Source organism: Lepidochelys kempii, chromosome 25 (genome assembly GCF_965140265.1).
Source record: "Lepidochelys kempii isolate rLepKem1 chromosome 25, rLepKem1.hap2, whole genome shotgun sequence".
NCBI lineage: Eukaryota > Metazoa > Chordata > Testudines > Cheloniidae > Lepidochelys > Lepidochelys kempii.
Genome location: NC_133280.1, coordinates 16521266 through 16543229, shown reverse-complemented (window position 1 = coordinate 16543229; position 21964 = coordinate 16521266). Strand labels below are relative to the sequence as shown.

Below are 21964 nucleotides of genomic sequence, written 5' to 3'. Positions count from 1 at the left end.
TGAGAGAGTGACGACAAAGCAGCCTATGTGCATGCTGACTCTTATCTACAGTATGCTCTAGGACATCTGTTGCTTGTGTCTTTTTCCAGAGTGATGTAATGAGACTGGATTACAACAGCAGTTTCCAGCCCCTCCTGGAATCCGAGGTACTAGAATAAGCTATGTTTGTGCTTTAAGACAGAGTAAAGAGGAGTGACATTTAGCTCCATAGTATACAAAGAAAATGTAGGTTTCAGAGTAGCAGCCGTGTTAGTCTGTATTCGCAAAAAGAGGAATACTTGTGGCACCTTAGAGACTAACAAATTTATTTGAGCATATAGCATTTTAATGTTCATAGACTCAGAAACTTGTCAACAGCCTGGACCTTGCAGTTAGTTACTTGGATATAATAAATGCAGAGAGTGAAATCCTATTTGAAAGCGAAGATGAGTTTTAGGTATAGTGAGCTAACTACTTCCCATTCACCCTCACTCTCACACTAACAGTTTACTAAGGTGAAACTGAAACTCTGAGAGATGGTTCAAGCAGCTGTGTATGTGTCATAGCTTCATGCTGGTGTGTTGGAGGAAACCAGCATCAAGTCTCTAAACTGAGGAAAGCCTGGCACAAGGATTGCTGCCCAGAATCTGTGTGGTGTTAGTGGGCACTGATACTCTAGCTGGACAACAGATTAGTACTGACAAAATGAATGTCGCCACCATATCCTCCCCAGAATCTAATGCCTTTCTCTTTCCTCAGCTTGTCCAACGGATACAGAGGCTGTCACAGTTGCTCCTCAGCCTTCAGGTAAAACGCTGCTATCCAAGAGATTCGTTTAAAGCTGAACTAATCAGTCTGCAGGAATGTAGGTAGTAATGGTAATTTAATACCGCACTGGAAACAACAAAGTTCATGTGTAGGCTGGGGAGGCTGCAGGATTTGTCTGAGACTTGGGTGCCAGAGTAACCAATACTATCCCCAGTATTTCAGAGGAAGCCTAGCCGCCTGTGCCTTTACAGAATGAAATCCTTTCCTCCTTCTGATCTAACTAGCTCCCTTCTTTCTACCTCTCTGAGCTCCACTTGGTTTCCTTACTGCTGAGATACACTGTGCTTCCCACAATGACTATAGAATACGCACACCACGTCTATGTGGATGTGTATAGATAATCCTGTCAGATACAGACTGATAATTAGGTTCAAAAGATGCATCATTTTGAATGATGCAAGTTAGGTTTTTTGGCTCAAGGTCACATGTAGTACCAGGTTAATGGCAACCACAGGTTCCAAGTGAGAATTCAGCCCTCTTGTGCTGAGGGGAATGGGCTGGGTAACCTAATAGGTCTCTTTATCTTCTGAGATCTATACACTGGTAGACAATGCAGTCTCTGACCTCGCTTCTCCTGTATTTTTCAAGCCCATGTGTTGTGTTGTGTTTTTCCAGGCAGTGATATCACAGCAGGACAGCTACATTGAAATCCAGCGAGCCACCATCATAGATCGGGAGAAGCAGTACCGGCTACAGTCCACGCGCGGGAACCTGCTGCTAGAGCAGGAAAAGCAACGCAATTTTGAGAAGCAGAGAGAAGAACTGGCCAATGTGCAGAAGCTTCAGAACCAGCTGAAGGTGGAACAGCAGCGTTGGGAACGGGAGAGGGACCGGCAGCAGAGGGAGTTTGAAAGTATAGAGACACGGTTGCAGGAGCGAGAAGAGGAGACTCGGCAGCTGAAAGGTCGCTTGAACCAGGAGAGGGAAGAGCTGGAGAGACAGCGAGAGGCCTATCAGCATGACCTGGAGAGGCTACGGGAAGCGCAGAGAGCAGTTGAGAAAGAGAGAGAGCGTGTGGAACAGCTAAAGAAGCTGAAAAAACAGAACACGATGTCGGGCACGTTCTCCCCAGAAGGGGGACAGGTAAGGACTGAGTTGCTGGCAGCTGGATGCTTGATTTCTAACTGCCACCTTCACATAGACTTCTAAATGGAAGTCTCCCTCCTTTACAGTAGTTGCTACATCTTAATGCTGTAACTTTCCCTGGGGAAAGTTATCCCATAGCTGCCTCTTGCAGGGTTTGTTTTGCACCTTTCTCTGAAGAAGCAGGTACTGGCCACTATTGGAGACAGGGCAGCGGGGTAGATGGTCTTGTTCTGATTCAGCCTGGCAACTTGCCCAAGCGTTCTGCAGAGCATGTGAGAGAAGTTGAGGAAATTGCATTTGGTCCTGTGGCTGCAATAGGGTTTGCTAAACAAAGGCACTGTACTCTGCCCTGGAGATGATTGCACCAGAGGGGTTTAGTTGTGACATTCTGTAATTTTCCTGAATTCTGTGCATTTAAATTCTAAAAAACATGCTCCCCCTCCAAAGTGTGACCTTCTGCCTCTGGCTGCCCCCAGCTCCACTGGTTCAGTCCCTCTCCAGGGAGAGGAATCCAGCCACAGCAGGCGGGGCTGTGAGATAGGTGACCAAGCTTCCTTGCCATGTAGAAGTACAATAGACCCAGACACCCCAGGCAGAGCTGCAGGTGGTAGTAGCTCAGCTCAGCCACTTCTTAAAGCCTTAAAACGCCATTTTGTTTTAAATGCCTCTTTGAGCCCAGAGCAGGCACCTGCTCGCTGTCTGTGGGCGTGGGTGAGGTTCTTAGCCTGATTGTAACAGGTGTGTGCTGTACTTCCCCATGCGTAGTGCAGGCCTCTGCTCTCATGTCACTGCCCCACTTGCTGGCCCACAGCCTAATCTGCTGGGCTTGTTTGTTTTTGGTTTTTTGTTTTTTTTTACTGTCTGCCCTATTTGTACTTTGTTGTCAGCCAGTGGTCCCTTTCAAAGCCCTCTGTCAGGGATGGTATTAATCAAGGTCCAAAGCTGCCAAGATATTTTTCTTTAGTTTGCCAAGACTTATGCGGACTGAGTTTTTCTTGCTGCTTCTTTTGTTCGGTAGCACAAGGGAGGTCCTGGTGTTGGCCACAGGAAGGCGTGTGTATATTTTGGGGGTTGTCTTTTGTTTCCTCCTCTCCTCAGTCCTTGGGGGATATGAGGTATCAGCTTCATGTAACACAATTCTTTTCTCTTGTAGAGTCAAATACTGAATCATTCCATCAGTTTCAATGGAGAAGGGGTAGAAGGGTCTGTGCAACACTTGAAGCCCTTTGGGAGGGCTAGTGTCTCGGGAGTGGATTATGTGGAGCGGCCAGAGCTGGTTCGCAGGGACAGTGCCATATTGGAGAATCGTCCAGTTCTTGCAATGAAGAACGAAGTGCCAATCCACCTGCTGAGTGCAACCAACCAGATACAGAAACAGGCTGCAGTTCAGCAGCAAATCCCCACCAAGCTTGCCACCTTCACGAAAGGAAGCAAAGAAAAGGGGGGGAAGAGCAAAGCATCGCACAGGACAGACAGCACAGGTGAGTGCATTAAGGGGATCTCTGAGCTCTGCTGAAATCACAGATGCACACAACACCATATGGAGCAAGTCTCTGGCCACCTCCATCCAGCCAAACAACCCCTCACAGGAATTCATAAGCCACAGAAAGCACAAGGACCCTTCTTGGGGTGGAAATGTAGCTGAAAATTGAATGTCCTAAGTAAACCAGCATGGAACTTAAGGCTGATTTAATCCTATGACTCCCTGACCCTGTCCTCAGCTGCTGTAACACTGGGAATTTGGGGCAGGGGGTTCTCAAATAGAGCATCCAACTCTGCTTTGGGCATACATATTTAAACACATCTGAATGACTCTCACCCCGAATCCTAGCTTGTTTTGTGAATGCTGAGCAGTATCTCTTATCCTCATGGTGGCGTATGGAATATGCTGAGCCTCTCCTCCTCGCCATTGTTGGGTACCCTGGCGTGAGAGAGAACTGGCTTTCTCCCACCTCCCTGCGGGCAATGGCTTGTCCAGGAAGATTTCTCACTTGCAAAGGCCATTCTGAAAATCCCAAAGGGGAAGATGTGCACTTCCTAGCACAAAGCTGCTGGTTCTAATACCTAGCCATGTTCTCCCCTGGAATCTGAAAGGCAGTAATCTGCCAACGTTTCTCACCCTGTGAACATGAATCTCCAGGCCAGAACAAGGGTGCTGCATGTATTACAGAGCTAAAAAGAGCTAATTCTGTCAGGAATAGAAGGGACTACAAATGCAGTCATGATGCCATGATGTAATTTCTGCTTCTAAGAGCTGGTTACTAAAATAGTGGCCTTTGATAATGACAGACAATGCAAAACCCACAGTTTTCCAGCCACTTGAAAGCACTTTATTTCCAGCCTTTAGTTCTGAGTTTTATATAAATATCTTTAGTTCCATGCCGGATTGTCCTGGCAAGTTTACACACATGACAGGTCCATGTTTATGTAGCGTGGATAGTGTCAGGCTTCTCCAGGTGCATTGGGGAGGCACCTTCCACCTGTGCTCTCCTATAGCACTGGTGTTTAAATGTAACTTTATTTTCATAACACGAATTGGCTTATTTCCAGCACCTACCTGTAACCTCGTAGCCCCTTTCCTCTGAACCAAGTGGTGGCAACAGAGGAAACAAAGCTGGAGTAATGCAGCTCCCCAACTTGATTTTTGTAAATTGCTTTTACACAGTGGTGTTGTAGCGACATGGTGACTCACCGGCACAGCGCCTCCTGCTGGCCATCTTGGGAATTAACTCTTTCCAGCCTTCGGAGCACCCTCTGCAGGCCGGTGTCTCGCCTGCTGCTGGCATCCATGTCCCTCCTGGACTTTGGTGCCCTTTACCCTGGGGTTCTGCCCCAGCAGTACCCCCACACTCTGGGTCTCCCCTCCCTGGGGAACCCCCAACCCTCTAAATCTACCTTGCCTCAGTGGCTACTGCCAGTCATCATCTAACCTCCGCTCACTGGGGCAGACTGCAGTTTAATGGCCACTCATCGTTGGCAGGGGATTAGGACCAGCTGCCTCTGTCTATTCCCAGGATGCCCCTCTGCAGCCCTTGTACCTTTTCATAGGCCTTCATCAAGGCCTCAGCCTGGGGTTTTACCAGGCTGGAGCTCCCCAGCTCCCTTGCCCTATTCCTCAGCACTGCTCCAGTTCCCCTTTCAAAAGGACTTGTGAGGCATCCATTCTAACGGCAAACCTTGCATATTACAAAATGAACAATATAACTGTAGCGAAGCGACAACTCACCGGCACGGCGCCTCCTGGTGGTCATCTAGGGAATTAGCTCTTTCCAGCCTTCAGAGCACCCTCTACAGGCTGGTGTCTCGCCTGCTGCTGGGATCTGTGTTCCTCCCTGACTCCAGTGCCTATTCCTAAGCTGCCCCGCTGCAGTCCCAGTACCTTTCTTGGCCTTCAGCAAGGCCTGCAGCCTGGGTGTTTACCAGGCTGGAGCTCCCCAGCACCCTTTGCCCTTCCCCAGCACTGCTCTGCTTCAGTACCTTGCTCCCAGCAGCTAGTCCTTCCCACTCCAGGGCTAGAGTGAGACTCCTCCAGCTTCTGGCCCACAGCCCTCTTATAAGAGCCAGCTGTGCCCTGCTTGGGGCGTGGCCCCAGCTGTGGCTACTTCCCCCAGTCAGCCTAGCTTTTCCCAGCTGCAGCCCTCTCCAGGGCTGCTTTTACTATTGGCTCCCCCAGGCAGCCCTCTCCCATGGCTGTTTTAACCCCTTCAGGGCCGGAGCGTGGTGACCATCCTGCTACAGATGTGCACAGTGGAAATGTACTTAATGGTTTTTCATCAGCTCATGAGCAAGGTGTGAAACCCAAACCGATTGGGTCCATTCTCATCAGCGCTAATGGGGTGGTCTGTTCACGGGTGTAGAGCTGAGAATAAAACGTACTAAGACTTTCTGCACCAATGGCACATAGTGTCTCATTTGGCTTGTAGGTTGCTAGGTAAGGGATGGGCATTGGGATGTGGAGGCCTTTTGGACTGGAGTGATTTAATTCCCATTGATTGCTTTTACTTCTGGAATAAAAACATTGGCAAAGTGTCCCATCAGAGCTGCTGTGTTTTCTCACTGCTGCAGCTGCATTGCAGGTAAGGAGCACGGGTAGACTTGTGGTGATCTTTCTAGTGTGGAGAGTGGCAATAGCCATTTTGTTCTGCGTGTCTGTGCCAAAGGTGTTTCTTGACTATACCAGCCCATCATAAAACAGGATTAAAATCTTCAGTTGTCCTAGGGGGGCCACTCGGGAGTTGGTGTGTCTCTGTGTAACTAAATAGAAGGTGCTGGGTGCGGGAGAGAGAGGGTGAATGCTCATGGTCTGAGCAGTTGAAGAGGTAAATTAAGTTTATTAGGACCAGCCCTTTGGGTGTATGGGGAATGGGTATTGGGTGTCTGAGCCTGGGCTGAAACAGTGGAGTCGGCAAAATGCTCCCAGGATGAAGTACTGATGTGTAAAGCAACTTTTTCTTTTCAGCATCTGTTGACCTGAAACAGCTGCTTACACCTAAGCTTGTTGGGAAAGATGAGGGTGCACTGAAGAACAGACGGTCAGCGAGCCCGGTCCTCCTGAACAGCCACAGCATTGCGTTCCAGCCAGGTAAGTCTTGCCAAAGAGCAGTGAGAGGCCACTCTGTGCTGAGACATTCTTGTGTACTATAGTGAGTCTTTCCTCTCCCTCTTTCTCCCACAGAGAGTTACAGCCCAGCTGACAGCCAGCCCGAAGCAGTGAATCCATTCAAGCCCAACAATGTTCACGTCCACACGTTGGTGGCCTCTCCGCCAGCCCTGATAAATGCTGAAGACGATACCTGCAAGGAAGATGTCATTTTTTTCTAAGTGTTTCCTGTTCAAGAAGGTCCTTGTGCCATGCCGTTTCAAAGAACAGAAGGTCAGCATCATGGATGTCCTTCCACCACTGATGCAGTGGAGCAGGATTTCAGTGTTGCTTGGTTGGCTTCTCTACTGACAGCTGAAAATGAATTCACCATAGTAACACACTTTCTTTTAACTTTTCCAAGCATGGGAAAGTATTGACTTTTATATGGCTTAGGTGTATAAATTCAAAGCCTGTTAAAATGTTGCCATCTACTGTAATTTGCTCTCTTTGGTGAATTTGCAGTAGCTCTTGGTAGATCTTTTATCTTGTAAAGCAAGTCAGTTTTAATTGATGTTGGGCCTCTCAGATTTTTATGTACAAGTTTTAAGAATAGGTCTTCAAATGGCTGAGAAGTTTAATTCTGTCTTTACAGAGCAGTGATCAGTGTAATGGATTATTCATTTTGTTTTAATAACAAGCTGGACAGCAAGCCAGTCTTCTCACAACCAGCGTGACAGAGGAGAGCTACCCACTCACATGAAAGGAACAGCATCTTGTACGTTTTACTGAGTTCAGCAGAACATGTGCTTACTGCACATGCAAAATGTAAGAGGGACTGTAAACCTCTTAACATTCAAAAAATCCAAGAGCCAAAAAGCTCCCCCTAGTTGTGACAGCAAAGGGTTGGACATGTATAAACTCTCTAACGTGGTAATGAAGAATTGAGCTGGGAGAGTATTCCCTGGCAATCACTTGCACTAGGTCTGATGTCCATCTTCGGGAAAGGCTCCTTAAAGACACAACAAGTAGACAACCATCTCCATGTCTGTGAGTGTGTAAAAATTCCCAAGGCAAAAACCATGTGTTGGTTCAAAATTAACTTTGAGACTGGGGTTTTATTCCAGCTGAAGATGCTGAACATAAAGACCTGGTTCAGCATGCAGTTGGTTACTGTCCTGTCTAACCTCTTGTCTTCTGGATCTTTATCTGTCTGCCGCCTCAGTGGACATCGTGCTAAGGACTGGAATGTAACAAAGCTGCTGTTACTGCAGAGAGTGCTCTGCAGCAGTGTGTCAAGAATGAAGGGAATAAGGAATATTTAGAATAATTTACCATTAACTAAATCATCTTACAGCTGCTTTGACATCTCCTCTTATTGGATGGGTCGGGTTTAGTGAATTTTGGAATGTTGACAAAGTTAAGACCATTCTGCTCAAATGGCAGTGTGCATTTCGGGAAATCATTCAGCGTATTATAGGACTCCAGTGTGTGTCTCAGTTCTTGAATATGCACTACATCTAATTAACATGTAACCTAGTACATGGAAGTGTCTGGTCAAATGTACTGTGTACAATGATGTGCACCAAAAGGGATTGTTCTGTGGGGATGATGCCATAGGAAGGGAAACCAGGCTTTCTCAACCTTAGCAAGTTTGGGGAAATGCTTCCTAAAATACGATTGCAGTAGATTTGGCGCACAAAATCCTGGCTAAAATCATTTCAGCACAAGTTAAGGCAGTTTCCCAACCAGAAGCATTTGGATATGCTGCTTTATTCCAGCCTGAGAGGAAAGCGAGTTATTTCTGCTTTAAATAAACTGTTCCCTCTGAACGGGCAGAGCAAGTGTGCTGCATGTCAGTAACTTCAGTTCAGCCCAAGTATTTTCGACTGTTCAACGTGGGAAGCCCAGGAGGTTTTATAAATTGTCAAAAGTATTTGCTGCAGAATACAGTCTTGGTTTCAAAGTGGCTAAATGGTGTAAGCAGGATTATTGCCCCAAGCAAGCTCAGCTGTAACTGGGAGACTCAAATATCCTGGAAATCTGTGATCAGTGAGGGAGAAAGACAGAAATTTGGAAGCCAAGTGGCCCTGTGCCTGCTGTGCTGGGCAAGTGCCCTCTCCTCGGTGCTGCCTTGGACATTGTTGGCTTAATGCTCATCCCTGGTGAAAATCGGGAGCAACGCCACTGAAGTCAGTGGAGTTACACTGGTGTAAGTGAGAAGAGAATCCGGCCCCACGTCATGTGGTTTATCTCCAGAGACGTGCCCTCTAGAAGCTCCTATTGAATATTTTTCTGTTTTGAGACAAGTGGTTTCTAAATCAGGCCCCTTTGGTGGTGGTGTCGTAGTGCTGCCTGCTGATCTGCAGCCTTGCCGAGCTCGTGCACTTGGTTATGGAGCCGAGGTGCAAAGAGCTGTCAGGTCACACCAAGAGACAGCCTGATGCTGGCATCGTGATATTGCGTTACTGTGACCCAATGTGTCCCCTTATTAGTGGTCAGGACATGGGACCATGATGAGTTTGTGGCTCTGTCCTCATTTGACAGTCTCTCTTCTTCACCCTCTCTTGGCTGCTGGGCTGGAATTTCTTCTCTCCTTAGAGTAAGATGAGTTCTGATAACCTGCACAAGGGCCCACCGAGTCGCCCAGTAAGGGTTGATTGCTGTATTTGATCAGCTAATGCTGCAATTCCAGTCCTGTGTAATAGAGACACACACATTTCCTTGTGTAAGTGTACATCAAAGCAGCAGGAGTGCAGGGTTGCTGTAGTCTCTCCATTCCAAGCCGAAATTCTATTCGGCCATTCCCTTAGAACCCCGGAGTTCAGGAGCTTTACCACAGAGCTACGCTTATGTCCATGGTCCCAGGTCGGGGGTGGAGCCTTTAAACCAATTTTCCGAAACAATTACTTTGTTTTATTTTTGTCATTCTAACATTGTGGGAGATAAAGTGTATGGGCCCCCAAGGCTTAGGTAGCTGCTGCTGTCCTCACCCCTCCCTGCAATAAATCCTCTCAGATGTAGAAGAGTGACACCTGAAACTGCCAGGTCTGTAATGAGAACTCATCAGAAACATAACCCAAGTTTTAAACAGCTGCTTTATCAGTGTTGTTCCCAGGAAGTGATTGTAGCTACACGTGAGCAGACGTGGTGCCTCTTGGGCGCCATCCCGAGGGCTCCTTCCCAGATGGGGCCTTCAATCCACAACTGAGGAGCTACCTTAAGAGTCAGCATCTGCCTCAATGCACACGTCTCACTGTTGCTAGCATTTGTGGAGGTTGCATTTATCTGATGTGGTGACTGGACCCCTTTGACTCTTGGTCTCGAGTCAAACTCAGGTTTGTTTGGGTTTTTTAAGTGCCAAGCTAGGCATTGATGTGATTTTTCTGTGCGGTGACCGGCCTGAAGAGGCATGACCGTGAATTAGCGAATGATGCGCTATCTTAATGATAGTGTGTGCAAAATCTGTAACTCTCCAAGGCTTTAAGCCAAAACGTGATATTCACCTACCAAAATGCAAAATAAATCATGTGTGGAACTGAGGGGAAAAGGTGATTTAAAAAATTCACCTGTTCAGAGGCCTTGAAATTTCATTAAATTCCTCCAATGTCACAAGACAAATTTTGTCATTAAAAAATAGTTCATTGGGGTATTTCACCCAGCACTAGTTTTTAAACCCATTCCCCTGAAGCAGCCTAGATTCTAAAGATGCTATTCAAGTCTGGGGTAATTGGCATATTTCTAATGCTCTTCAGGGAAGAACTTACTTATTTTAAGCGGTGCGGGGGAGCTCACTACCAAACGTTTGCTTTTAAATACTGTTGCTACAAATCAGAAGCTCCATGCTGCCCTTCCTGCCTGAACTCACCCTTTGGTCCTTTACTGCCCAGAGGTATGGTGGGAGTTTCAGCATGACCTTTGAACTACTTGGCTGTTCTTCACTTTATGTCACAGCCTTCCCATCCTGGATGATGTGTGTGTTTCATACTGTTGCTTTGAAATGTTACGGTTGCTTGTAGTCTTCGATCTTTTAAAATCCAATCCAAAGGCTGCTTCCTTTCTTCTCTCAGTTCAAAGTGCTGCCCCTTCATGTTTCCCGCCTTCGGGTTCCAATGGCTTCCTCAAGGTTGAGCTCACTCTGACACTCTCAAGTGCTTTCTTAGCATCTGACTTCCCCAGCTGTGACTTGTAGGTGCAGCCGGCCCAGCAAGTTGACTTTTGGAATCTATTTCCCTGGGTGGAGGGAAGAGTTGCTGATTTCTAGAGATGCCTGTTCACTGCATACCAGTTACGAGTGTGCCCGGACAAGCGGCTGATTCCGAGTAAAGTGGTGGCAATTCTGCCTTTCTAAATGGTCCTCTATTTTTAAAGTCCTGTAGCCAGATGCAGGCGACTGTTTGAGTCCATTCATGGCACTTGTTAAAGCAAATGGCAAAATACCTAGAATCAAAGTAGCATATTAGACTGGAATAGGGTTTAAAAATAATGTAAAAAAAATAATAAATCCTTATACCTGATCCTGCAGAACCCAATTCCCTGAGACTCTGCTAATGCTCGCAAGTGACGCACCAGTTCGTTGCATAGATTCTCCCCACAGGAGAGCGGAGCATTTTGTCATCTTCCCAGTTCCCAGCATTTTTAAAATCTCCCTTTGCAGTAGATTTTACCTCTGCTGCAGCTGCAAACCCTGCTCATTGAGAAATCTGGGGAACAGCCTTCCCCCCTTCAAGGCCAGTCCAGTACCTTTGAAACAGTTAGCTGCCCTTTATCCATTATGTGTGCATGCTACTTGTCGAATTCCACTTGTGCCATGTGTCTAATCAATGTTTTATATTTTTGTACTGAAAAGAATTGGAGCACTTTAGGAAAGTTTATTTTAAATTCCTCTTCTGTTTGTACCAAGGTAAATGCTCACGATAGTAAATCCTGTTGTATCTCGCCCAGTGAGTTGTGAACTGTCTTAACGCTGTTTAGTCTTAGGCCTGGTTTAAAGGCCCCCTGCGCTGCAATGATTCATGAATCATCATGATTTATGGTTACATGGGATTTAAATTGAGTATTCTGTTGGGGAAATGTCTCAGTTGTTTTCCTTTTGTTAGGATGTAAACATTGTAAATAGTTCCTCTACTGTCAATAATTCAGTAATTCAACTTCTTTGTAGTCCTTAATTTTATTTGTAAAGTCAATGGTTAAATGTTACTATTCTCTTGAATTGTGCACTTCTTGGTTAATTGTAAACGTGATTTTAGCACACCAAACAATTTATTTTTTCAGTGATTGCAATGTTTCTCCACTGAAGGGTTTCAGAGCAGCAATAGACCTGAAACCAACTTCGAGCAATAAAAATACCCTCAAAAACTAGCTGCGTTAAGACACTTTTATTTCCATTTAAGATTAAATGCTGTCCTAAAACAGATCAGAGAAGCAGCCGTTTCTCACATACATCTGGTTTTCTGCCCTAGAGACAAAATTCCTTGTGTGTTAGTGACACCACATCTTCTGCCTAGAGGAAGGGGGAGGCATACAGTGAGTCAGGCAGGTGCAAGGGTCTTGACAAGTATAGAGATCTCCAAGGAGCTGAAGCCCCCATGAAGGGGCCTGGTCCCAGAATGGCAGAAATACAGTGTAGTGGTGGGAGTGTGAAGGTAGGAAATTACCTTACATTGGCAGACAGCAACTTGGGGCCAGTCTGGTTTGAGATGTTGCTGGTGCTGCTTCAATCAGTTTCCATCTGCAATGTATCGAACTCTTTCTGTGCCAGCCTGGAGGCTGCTGCTAGGTATTGCCAGCGTGGGACTCATTTGACTAGTTGTACTCGGCCCCTGCTACAGGTCTGACAATGCGCATTCTATGGGGAGCTCCTCACAACACTAAGTATTGACAGACTCCAAAGGAAGCCCCAGTCAGCCTTGGCCTTGGCAGGGGATTGAGGCTCAGGGGATAGATCAGATAAAATGAGAGAGGGCAGCAGGGGGTTCCTGGACTCCAGCAGACTGAAGGCATTTTCTGTCCCCCCCATTCCATATGGAGTCTGCTGAGGAACACCTTTGGCCAGATGTGCATACATGTGTGTGAATGTGGCAGACTCCGAATGATTAGATTTGTCTAATAACGGTAAAATCATATCAATCTCAAAGTGGTATTGAGGGATCTGGGCTGTATCTCTGTTGGAAGCTACGCTTCACCTGTGAAATGTTCTTAGCATCTGAAGTTGTGGGTCTTCAAAGTTCATATTAGATGGAGGGTCCCGAGTGTTTTCCCAGCATATGTCAACACTGACAGAGGTAGTGGTAGAGCTGAGTGATGCTTCAGAGGATGGAGCTCTAAAGGCCGTGTAAACAGATCCTGACTTGACTTGCATCTGCCTTGAGGACAAAACATTTGTGCTTATTCTGGCCCCCTGGTAAGCGCTCTCGGTGCTCAGCTGCAATGGCCACTGGGGCGTCATTGTTATATGCATTTCCTGTTTGTCTGGGTAGCTAGCCAAAGTGCAATATTTCTTTTTTAAATACTGTACAGCAGCAGAAAATGGAGCTTTGCTGTTTCTGGTGGGTGACAGCTGGGTGGGGGGGGGGCTGCTTTATGCCTGGAATTAAAAGGCAGTGCTGTTGGTAGGGCTGGAGTCCTGCCCAACTAAATCTCAGGGTGTGAGGTGATTAATAACCAAGTTGGGAGGCCCGGACTGTATGCAGTGTTCCCAGAGCAAGAGCTAACCAGCAGTGGCCAAAGGAAAATTCAGGCTGACTAGGATTTTGCTGCCAGTGAGACTAGGAAGCTGCCTCGCGGAAGTGCTGATGTCCCCGTTGCTGGAGCAGGTTGTGGGTAGATGGGGCAACATGCAGGGGTCTAGTCTGTGCTGCAGGGAAACGGGGAGGTGGGGGCAGATGGACAGGGTGACCTGCACAGACTACAGCCGCTGCTTCAGTGCCGCAGGCAGTGTGGGGGCGTCCCAGCAAAGACCCCAGGGTAGAGAGGTGAGAAGAGGGGCAGTGCTGGGGGTGGACGAGACAAGCACGGAGAAAGCGGATGGGAAAACTCAGGAAACCCAAAGACCAGTGCCGAAGCAATGGTGTGACTGGCAAGTGTCTGCAGCCGGGGAGGAGGGACCAACTCCAGGCCGCAGCACATGCTGAAAGTCCGCCGTAAAGTCATGCAGCTGGTGGTTCCCTCGTAATTGCTCACCCGCATCTGCCATGCAGATGTGCCAGTCCAGCAGCGGGAAGGGAATATTTCTGCCAGCGACGACAGACTCACTAAAGCCCAAGGGGAGTGGCAAATAACCATTTCACAAAGCACAGGCCACGGTGAGAGCAAGTGGCTGGGAACGGAGACCCCAAGGGGCCTGTTCTCAGCTCTGATGCTGGCTTGTGGTGAGGCTCTGGGCAAGCCATTGCTGTTCTGTAAAATGAATACGAAGCTACTTCTGCCCTGGCCTCCCCTCACGGGAGAGGGAGTTTGTGAAGCCCCTGGACAGCTGCTCTGTTCTAAGTTTTCCCTGATAGTCTCCCCTAGAGCCGGACTCTGTAACCAGTTGCGTGTGAGCAAGTAGTAAACCTAGCACCTCAGCAAGGGCAGCAGCTCCCCCTGCCTTCGCTAATTTCAGATCTGATGCGGATTCAACTCCAGCCCAACCATCGCCCCTTCTCCAGGGATGAATCGCTTGAGCCATGAGGAACGACAAGTTTCCTGCTGCGAATGTTCCCTTTCGTGTGGGGGAGGCTCGGCTGCATGTGCATCTGTGCGCCACTGGAGAGCCAGGTGTTGAAGGACGAGCACTCAGTGGGTCCATCCTGTGCTGCTGAGAGAGGGAATATGCTGCTTCATCGCCTCTGAAAATCAAAACCAGTCCAGTTTCCTACCCCAGGAGTGGGCCAGTCTGTTCTCAGCATACAAGGGGGGATGCCTGAGGCGCTTTCTTCTGGCGAAGCAAGGTAAGTGCCTCCCTCCCAGCGCTTTGGGCGACTTGTTTTGGCAGCTGGCAGCGTCACAGGGATCTCAGACAAGGGCCCAGCTGCATTCTGTTCCAGGGCTGCTTTTCTTAAAAAAAAAAGCTGAGAGTAACACTACTACCTTGAAACATCCTCGGGAGGGTGCTGTGGGATGGGCCAGGCCTGCCCCTAGCCCCTTGGACAGTAGCAGACGTCACCCCTTTCCAAACAAAGTCTGATGTCTCTTTAATTCTTAATATAAATTAAGCAATATGAAGTAACCACAACTACCCCAGAGCGCTGAGATCAACAGACAGAAGCAGAGGCTGGTGACAGCTAAATCTTGATAGCGCAAATATTTCAAATGGGTGATGGAGGTTTCACTCTAAACTGCTCAGTAAGCTCCACAGCGGATCAAGTTTCAATATTATCAAAGCAAAAAGAGGAGAGAGAAAATAACAGTAAATACAATAAGGGAGGCTATTCCCATCCCTCCCCCAATCTGCTCTGAGACTTCGGGGAAGTCGCTTTCCCTCTCTCCGTGCCTCTGTTAGAGGACACAAAGAATAACAGAGAACAGCCCCACACGAAGCGAGTACTAACATAGCCACTTAAGAACTCTCTCACCTAATATAAACTCTGTGCACGCAAATGCATGTATAACATCCACAAATCCCCATTTACCCCCCACCCCACCCCCCCAATTCTCCCAGAGGTCGCTGGGGTTTAGAAACCATCTTGTTTACGTAGTGTCAGCTCCTCAGCAGAACCACATCTTCCAGATACAAAGCCCAGTCTTCCAGGGTTGGCTCAGGGGAGTTTCCCCTTTAGGAAGCAGAACACTTTGCACCCAGTACTGACATGGGCTTGGAGGGGGGCCTGGCAGGCAGCGTACCCCTAAGGCATGACGGCCAGCTCAGCATGGATGACGCTGTTCCAGTATTTCTGTGACAGGTGCCTTTCCGGTTATCTGAAAGCTCTTTTCCCTTCAGTCACGTTTGGATGTTTGGACAAGACTAAATCATACACCCAGTAACTACTGGCGTGGTCCAGGCATGTAATTGAGACTCTTCAAAGTGAGGATTAAGGAGCATCCTCTGCGTTCCTTGGCTAGCAGGATGGTGGCTGCAGCACAGGGCCTCTTGGGGAGGGGTAACTGTGACCGAACTAAGCATGAGGAGCGGGAGAGTGTCCTAGGAACATCTCCACCCCTAGCTTACGAGGCAGCAGAGGACGATGGATAATGAACGGAGCCACGCGTGATCTTCGCCAGCCGTGAAGCGAGAGGTCCCAACGTTACCGCTCTGTCAGAGAGGATTACGTGGGCATCCAGCCTGAGGAGGAGGTAAGGCCTGAGAGCAGCTGGGCTGGCCTGGTATGTCCCCCGCGTGCCAGTAGCAGGAGACGACTGCCAGGGTGCAGCTGGGAACCCAAGGGGAGGAATTGCGGGAACGTTTGCCTCAGCGTTTGATTCTCTAACCGAGGCTGCTGCTTGTGACTCGGCGTGTTCCAAGCACTGCAGCCACCTGGGCCAGGTGCGGCGTGGGGGCCCAACTAGGCACCATTGCGACAGCCTGTTAGCTGTCAGCAGGCCCCCCATGCGCCAGAGCCGGCTGGCAGTGAATCCTAGAATCTCAGGGTGGGAAGGGACCTCAGGAGGTATCTAGTCCAACCCCCTGCTCAAAGCAGGGCCAATCCCCAATTTTTGCCCCAGATCCCTAAATGGCCCCCTCAAGGATTGAACTCACAACCCTGGGTTTAGCAGGCCAATGCTCAAACCACTGAGCAATTCCCTCCCCGAATCTTTTCAGTTCAGCCTGGCCTCGGCTGCTGGTTCTGTGACTGTGGCTTCTCAGCTTTTTCTGAAAGTCAGGATTTAAAGCGAGAGACCCAGGGCTGGTCTGCAGACTGGGGTTTCTTGGCCCTTCAAATGCCAGCTGCACAAGGGACTTGAGGAGCTGCCAGGCTCCACTTCCTGCTGAACACTGGGCCATGTGTGCCAGTTGCCCGGCAGTGTGGCCATCAGGGGGAGGGTCGGTCTGTCTAGTATCTGACACCTGCTCAGTGTTGAAGAATCTGGTTGTGCAGCTCCCAGGCTGTGCGAGGGGAACGGGCTCTGGGAGGGTGAAGTCACAGGGCTGGGCTGCGAGGACAGCGAGGTGTACAGCCATTGTTCTCGCTTGGCAGGAGTGCGCCCGGTGGCCAGGCCAGTCTCCACGCTGTGAGGGTCTCACTATTCTGCTGCAGCACAGCTGTTGTAGGACGTCCCGGGCCCGGAGGGACAGGCCACTTCTCCGATAGCTCGGGCCAGTGCCGCAGGAGGCTTTGAGGTGAGAGCTGTGGCTGGGAGCTGCTTCAGGGCCTTCTCTCGCTGCTCACATCCCATGGGAGGTGTTAGTCTTTGGAAGGGAATGCCAAGCCTCGTGCTTCCTGGGGCGGTGCTTCCTCAGCAGGTTCCTAGGCGGCTGGAGCCCTCCAGCAAGGTGGGGCGGGAGAACAGGGACTACTGGGCCCCACAAGCAATCTGGGTTCCCGCAGCATAAAGGCCTTGGTTGTCAAAGCAGGGGCCACTCCTATTCCCCAGGCCCATTCTCAGGGCCAGCGAGTGCTGGGCCTCGATACAATGGTGCTGGGGACACCCAGGCCCAGCGGGATCTGTGCACTGCCCTGGCAGGGGGCCAGGCCTGGGCCTCTCCATGCTGAGGCTGGTGGACAGGGCTTGGATTACACTGGCAGTCCCAGCAGGCAGGTCCCCGCAAGGGGATGCGGTGGCTGTGTAAAGCTCTGTGCCCAGCAGAGCAGCGTGCACAGGGGAAGGAGGGAGGGAGCAGACTGGCTCAACATGCCAGGCAAGTTTGGCTTTCAGGTGGGGCTGGGCCAATAACTGCTATGAAATATTTACTGTTGTTTCCTGTCCGGAGCGTGGCCTGGGCAGCAGCTGCCTAGAGGGACTCCCTTGATCTTAGAAGTGCTCCAGATAAGGCAGTTGAGGGGTTTCGATAAACATCCTGCTTAGAAACAAACCCTTATTCTCACTGCCTCTCTCCATCCCCCAACCACCCAGCTAGAGCGACTCCTAGCCAGTCCGTATAATGCTGTGGGAGGCTTATTGCTGCTGGAGAAGAGGGGACTCATTAGCCTGTGGCTGCTCATCGCTGAGATGGACCCCGGTGGTTCCCAGGGCTGCCTTCCCTCCTGAACCATGGCTCTGGCATGGCACCGGGAGTCCCTGGGCTAACCCAGCTATCAGGCCGTCGTGTGACTGGGGAACAGAAACACTGTCCTGGGCAGGGCCAGCTCCTGCTTCTCCTGCTGCCACCTGCACATGAGTGCTCAGCTGAGCGAGGTTCACAGCCTGGCACAGTGCCCTGCCTAGCCGCTGGGTGGTGACTCACTGAGGCACCAGTGCTTGGCCGCTGGTCTGTGCTGAGCACAGCATGGGCTGTGACTGCTCAGTAGCTGGTTAGCATGCTGGAAACAGCCTGGCCTAGGCTGGCTGCTCATTAACGTGCTCATCCTTGGGCTGCTGATAAGATCATAGAGCCTTGCCGGTGACTGAGGAAACACGGTGCCGGTCAGACAGGGCAGCTGGTTTGAAATGTTCACTGCTCCTTCCTGACGTCTGCAAACTGGTTTGTGCTGCTGAGCGGTTTAAATGTCCCCAGCCAAGCCCAGAACGTCCAGGGTCCTCTCCAGGCAATCACGCAAACCAAAGAAACCGACTCAAAGGGAAGCCGCAGCAGCTTTGGAGGCTCCTGGAACTGCGCTGTAGGGCAGTTGTGCAAGTCAGGTCCAGTTTGCTTGGGGCTTTGTGTACAATCAGGCCTGGACATTAACATTGCACCAATTATGTGACCAGTCTGGCTAAGGGGAGGCACACGCCCAGCCATGGGAGCCTGTGCCCAGGAAATCCCGTGGCTGCCAGTGCCAAAGGCTGTCTGGTTCAAGCAGTGTTCAGTCTCGAATGGTTAGTTCAGGGGGGTTTCTGCTCCCGTGAGCAAACAGCCCCTGAAGCGGATCTGCAGCTTCTGCGGAAGGATTGCAGCCCTTTCAGTCTAAGAGGTGCTGATGTGGTTACGGTTCGTTTCCCAGCTCCCAAGTGGATCCACGTGCAGATGCCAAACGAAGGAGCCGAAATCTCCAGCCAGGAAGGCGGGTCTGTGTTGCATGTGGCTGGGGGCCATGGGGCTAAGGCTTCCCCAGGTGTCCCCTCTGTAGCACTAGAAGCCGCACTCGATGGGGAGAGGGCAGAGCTGGGGGCAGGGCAGTGCTCAGTGCGGAATGGCAAGGAGGCCAGAGCAACCCACTGCAGTTTCTTGGTCTTTATTACACAGCAGCCAGGGCCCTTTGCTGAGCAAACGGATCCAGCCACGGAGGAGGCAGCTGGTGCCGTTTCCCCATGAGAGGCAGAGTTTGCTCTAAAGGTAGTGCAAGGCGGGGAAATGACTCGCGGATGCTTATGAAGGCTCCAGCACAAGGGCCCCTCAAAGAAAAATGCTATGCCCAGAGCTCAGATAACATCCCAGCGCCATGGGCAGGAAGCAGATGGAGACTCAGTGGTGCTGAAGCAGCAAAACCAACGTTGTTCTTGTTGTAAAAGCAGGAGGTGGCTGAGAACCGGAGCTCCGTTGCCTGGCAGCATGAACAAAACAGGGGCTACACAAACAGCCATGAATGAAACCTTGAGTGTTGAGCTTATTGGAGTCAAGTTGGACTTTGCCTGCCCCTTGAAAGCAGCCGCTGGTTTAAAGGGGAAGGAGACACTTCCTGCTCAGTAACAGCTGAGATTAGATAAGGAAAGGGAGGCAACCCTGCTGGGTTCTAGCCCCAGCTCTCCAGCTGTCTGGCTTTGTGAGCTGAGGCCTCAGTTTCCCCCTTTGTGAAACACCATTGGTACATGCCTGCCTGCACTGCTCAATGGCAGAGCCGGCAGGTGCAGAGAGCTGCAGCCCTCATGTCACTGCGTTTCAAGCAGGCTCTCCCCCGGATGGAGCTGCCGGCTCCTCTCCCTACCTTGCGCCTGGCCCCCCAGCTGTGCCGCAGGCTCAGCAGGAGAGTAGGAGGAGACACAGTGTGAGTAAATGTTACGGGGAGAGGCACCCTGGTGCACAAGCGGGCAGCAGGAGCCCTAAACTAGACTGTGGCTCAGGGGACGAGCTTGCAGAAACTGCATCTGCTCTACCTGCAAAGGGCAGCCCTTCCTCCCTTTCACACCAGGCTCTCTGCCTGCCCAGGGGCTGGGCTCAGCCGGTGATGTTGACTTTTAGCTTGTCAGCCTGAAAACAAATGAAGGTTCAAACCCAAACGGCGCTTTTCCCCGACAGTCAGACACTGGATCGCACGTACAGTTTGCCTCCTGTGAGCAAGTTCTGGTGTTTCCAAACTTCAGCCCAAATCTTCATAGCAGGCTGCAGCTCCAGACTTAAATTGCTGGCGGCAGCAGGCCCCAGAGCTGACTCTGCTGCAGGAGACCAAGTGAGGGGAAATGAGAGAAGTTTCAGCCAAACAGTGCTGTTTTTAGACACTTCTACACGTGCAGCCAGCATAGCAGCTCCTTTGGGAGCTGGCTCCGGTTGCTGATGCAAACTAGAGTCCTGCAAGGAGCTGGGTTTTAACAGGAGCTGTCGGAGCTCCACCCAGCCCCAGGCTGTGCAGCTGGGATGGAAAGCTCAGCCTGTGGGAAGGGGCAGCCCTGGGCGGTGGGGTTCTAGCCCTGCTACTTCGGCGCTCTGACATTGAGCGAGGCCCTGCCGCAGAGGTGCTTGTTCTTGGGAGAAAGGCTTTGTCACAAGCACTGGTACGTGCTGCTCACAGTTGGCTAATACGTTTTGCTCGCATTCCATGCCAGGGGTTGGGCTCGAGCATTCCTACAGCTGTCTGCAATGGTAGTTTGGACCCTGGTCAGGTCCACGGTGTAGCCGAGGGCCGGCTGTCCCTGGAAAGAGCCTCCCACCTGGTGCCACCTCCAGCAGCCAGGGCAGCCTTTTTGTTCCCTCCTCCATTGCAGGCCAACTGGAGTGCCCCAGGGGCACCCGTGATACAGGAATGGCCTGAGATCATATGAAGCCCGTTCAAGGCAATCACTCGTCTTGAATGCAAACAGACATTTTAAAAGGAACCAGAAGCGATTTTGACAGGGCACTGAGCAGCCATGTTCGCACAGCTCCTAAATGCTGTATTTCCTTCTAGTGCCCGGGAGCGTGGCACTGCAATAGAGAAGCATTAGCTCTTAGCACGTCTCCTCCCTCCCCTCTGCCCAGCCAGCAGAAAAGGCACTATGTGTGAAAGGCAGGTAATAGCTTCTCTCGCATGTAGGAGGGAGAGAGCTTTCCCCTGAGTCCATCAGAGAAGGAAGATGAATGTGTGACCTGTCCATGCCAGGACATGCTGTGGGTGCCAGTCCCATCAGCACAAGGTTTGGACGGTGCAATTGCTCTAAGAACACCCTTCCCCTCTGCTGCTGCTAAACACCATCTATGGGGCCAGCCGGCGAGTGTGAGAGAAGAACCCTAATTAGGCGTGCAGCTTTTTGAGCAACAACCTCAAGAGGCGGTGGGTTTTATTAGGGTTTATTGAAGCAGCTCCAGGCTGCCGTATAAAAAACATTGTACAGAACCAGCTCACGGGCTGTCGACAAAGTGTTAAGACATTTCATGCACTTGTCACTGGTGCTGCAACAGAACCCAGAGGCCAGCTGCTCCTGGTTAGGAATCTTGCTCTGTCCCTGGCAGTGAACAATAGTTCCATCAGAAATACTGGTTTGCTCACTCGCAGTTGTGAAACAGCCACCTGCCTCCCGAAGTGCTGCAGATCTTGGTGACGGCATGCATGACTGGCAGTGCAGGGGCAGCTGTGGGAAACACGAAGGGGTCCTCCCTTCTTAGGCTGATGCCTGCACTGAAAAAAGTGACAATGTCTGTAAAGGAAACAGACTACATCCCCACAGCTCCTGCTGGGAGATCCCTTGCATGTAAGGGCAAGAATGGAAAATCTGTCCTTCCACACCGGCATCTCAAGGGAGAGCCGGGCAGCCAGCCTGGCTGGAGCTTTGCCCACCAAGCTCCCTTTAGAATCTATCCTAAGCCCTCCGAAACCGTTGTGACTTTGCAGCCAGTTATTTGACACCAAAGGGGCCTGTCCTGCCCTGCACACCTGGTGCTGATGGGTTCCATGTCCATTGGATTGTGGGGCACCCCAATGATTGACAGGTTGTGCTCTACTGCCCAGGTCTTGCGTGCGGATTCTTGGTGAAGTGAGAAGCTGGTGAAGTGGAACATGAAACTTGCTGCTTCTGGTGAAACCTGTAACGCAGAAGGGGTTGTCGTGAGAACGCTAAGCAATGAAACCAGAACCATTTGCTGGGAACAGAAACTGAGGCAAGGTTAGGGCTTAATTTGTGCCAGGGCTTGCCAGGGCTGAGCCCCAGCACCTCAGGGCTTGCTGCATCAGTTATGAATGTAAAAAAAACATTGCTTAAGCTCCAGCACCTCTTTCATTACAAATTAAGCACTGGGAAAGGTGAGTCCACGCCCCTCAACCTGGCCTTCTGTAGCAAGCCTGCCTG

The 21964-nt window shown here is 50.3% G+C and overlaps 2 protein-coding genes across 11 annotated transcripts in view; one reads left to right on the top strand and one right to left on the bottom strand.

Moving 5' to 3' along the window:
- Positions 1–11833, top strand: part of ARHGEF18 (Rho/Rac guanine nucleotide exchange factor 18) — a 100759-nt gene extending 88926 nt beyond the window's left edge. For 7 of the 8 annotated variants that reach the window (XM_073324411.1, XM_073324414.1, XM_073324413.1 and 4 more), the window contains 6 exons: positions 90–146; positions 739–786; positions 1423–1890; positions 3047–3374; positions 6353–6475; positions 6569–11833. In XM_073324411.1, the coding sequence (XP_073180512.1) occupies positions 90–146; positions 739–786; positions 1423–1890; positions 3047–3374; positions 6353–6475; positions 6569–6714 (1170 nt within the window). In that variant the 3' untranslated portion in view covers positions 6715–11833. The remainder of the gene's footprint in view (positions 1–89; positions 147–738; positions 787–1422; positions 1891–3046; positions 3375–6352; positions 6476–6568) is intronic. The other variant, XM_073324415.1, reaches the window with a different exon arrangement.
- A 9120-nt stretch (positions 11834–20953) lies between these two features.
- The window catches only part of LOC140903311 (ectoderm-neural cortex protein 1-like), a 6182-nt gene continuing 5171 nt past the window's right edge, over positions 20954–21964 (bottom strand). The window contains exons 3-4 of one of the 3 annotated variants that reach the window (XR_012156213.1): positions 21553–21701; positions 20954–21297 (exon numbers count right to left, since the gene is read on the bottom strand). The gene's annotated coding sequence lies outside the window, so the exon portion shown is untranslated. Of the gene's footprint in view, positions 21702–21964 lie in introns of all 3 variants that reach the window. The other 2 variants (XR_012156214.1, XM_073324418.1) reach the window with 2 other exon arrangements.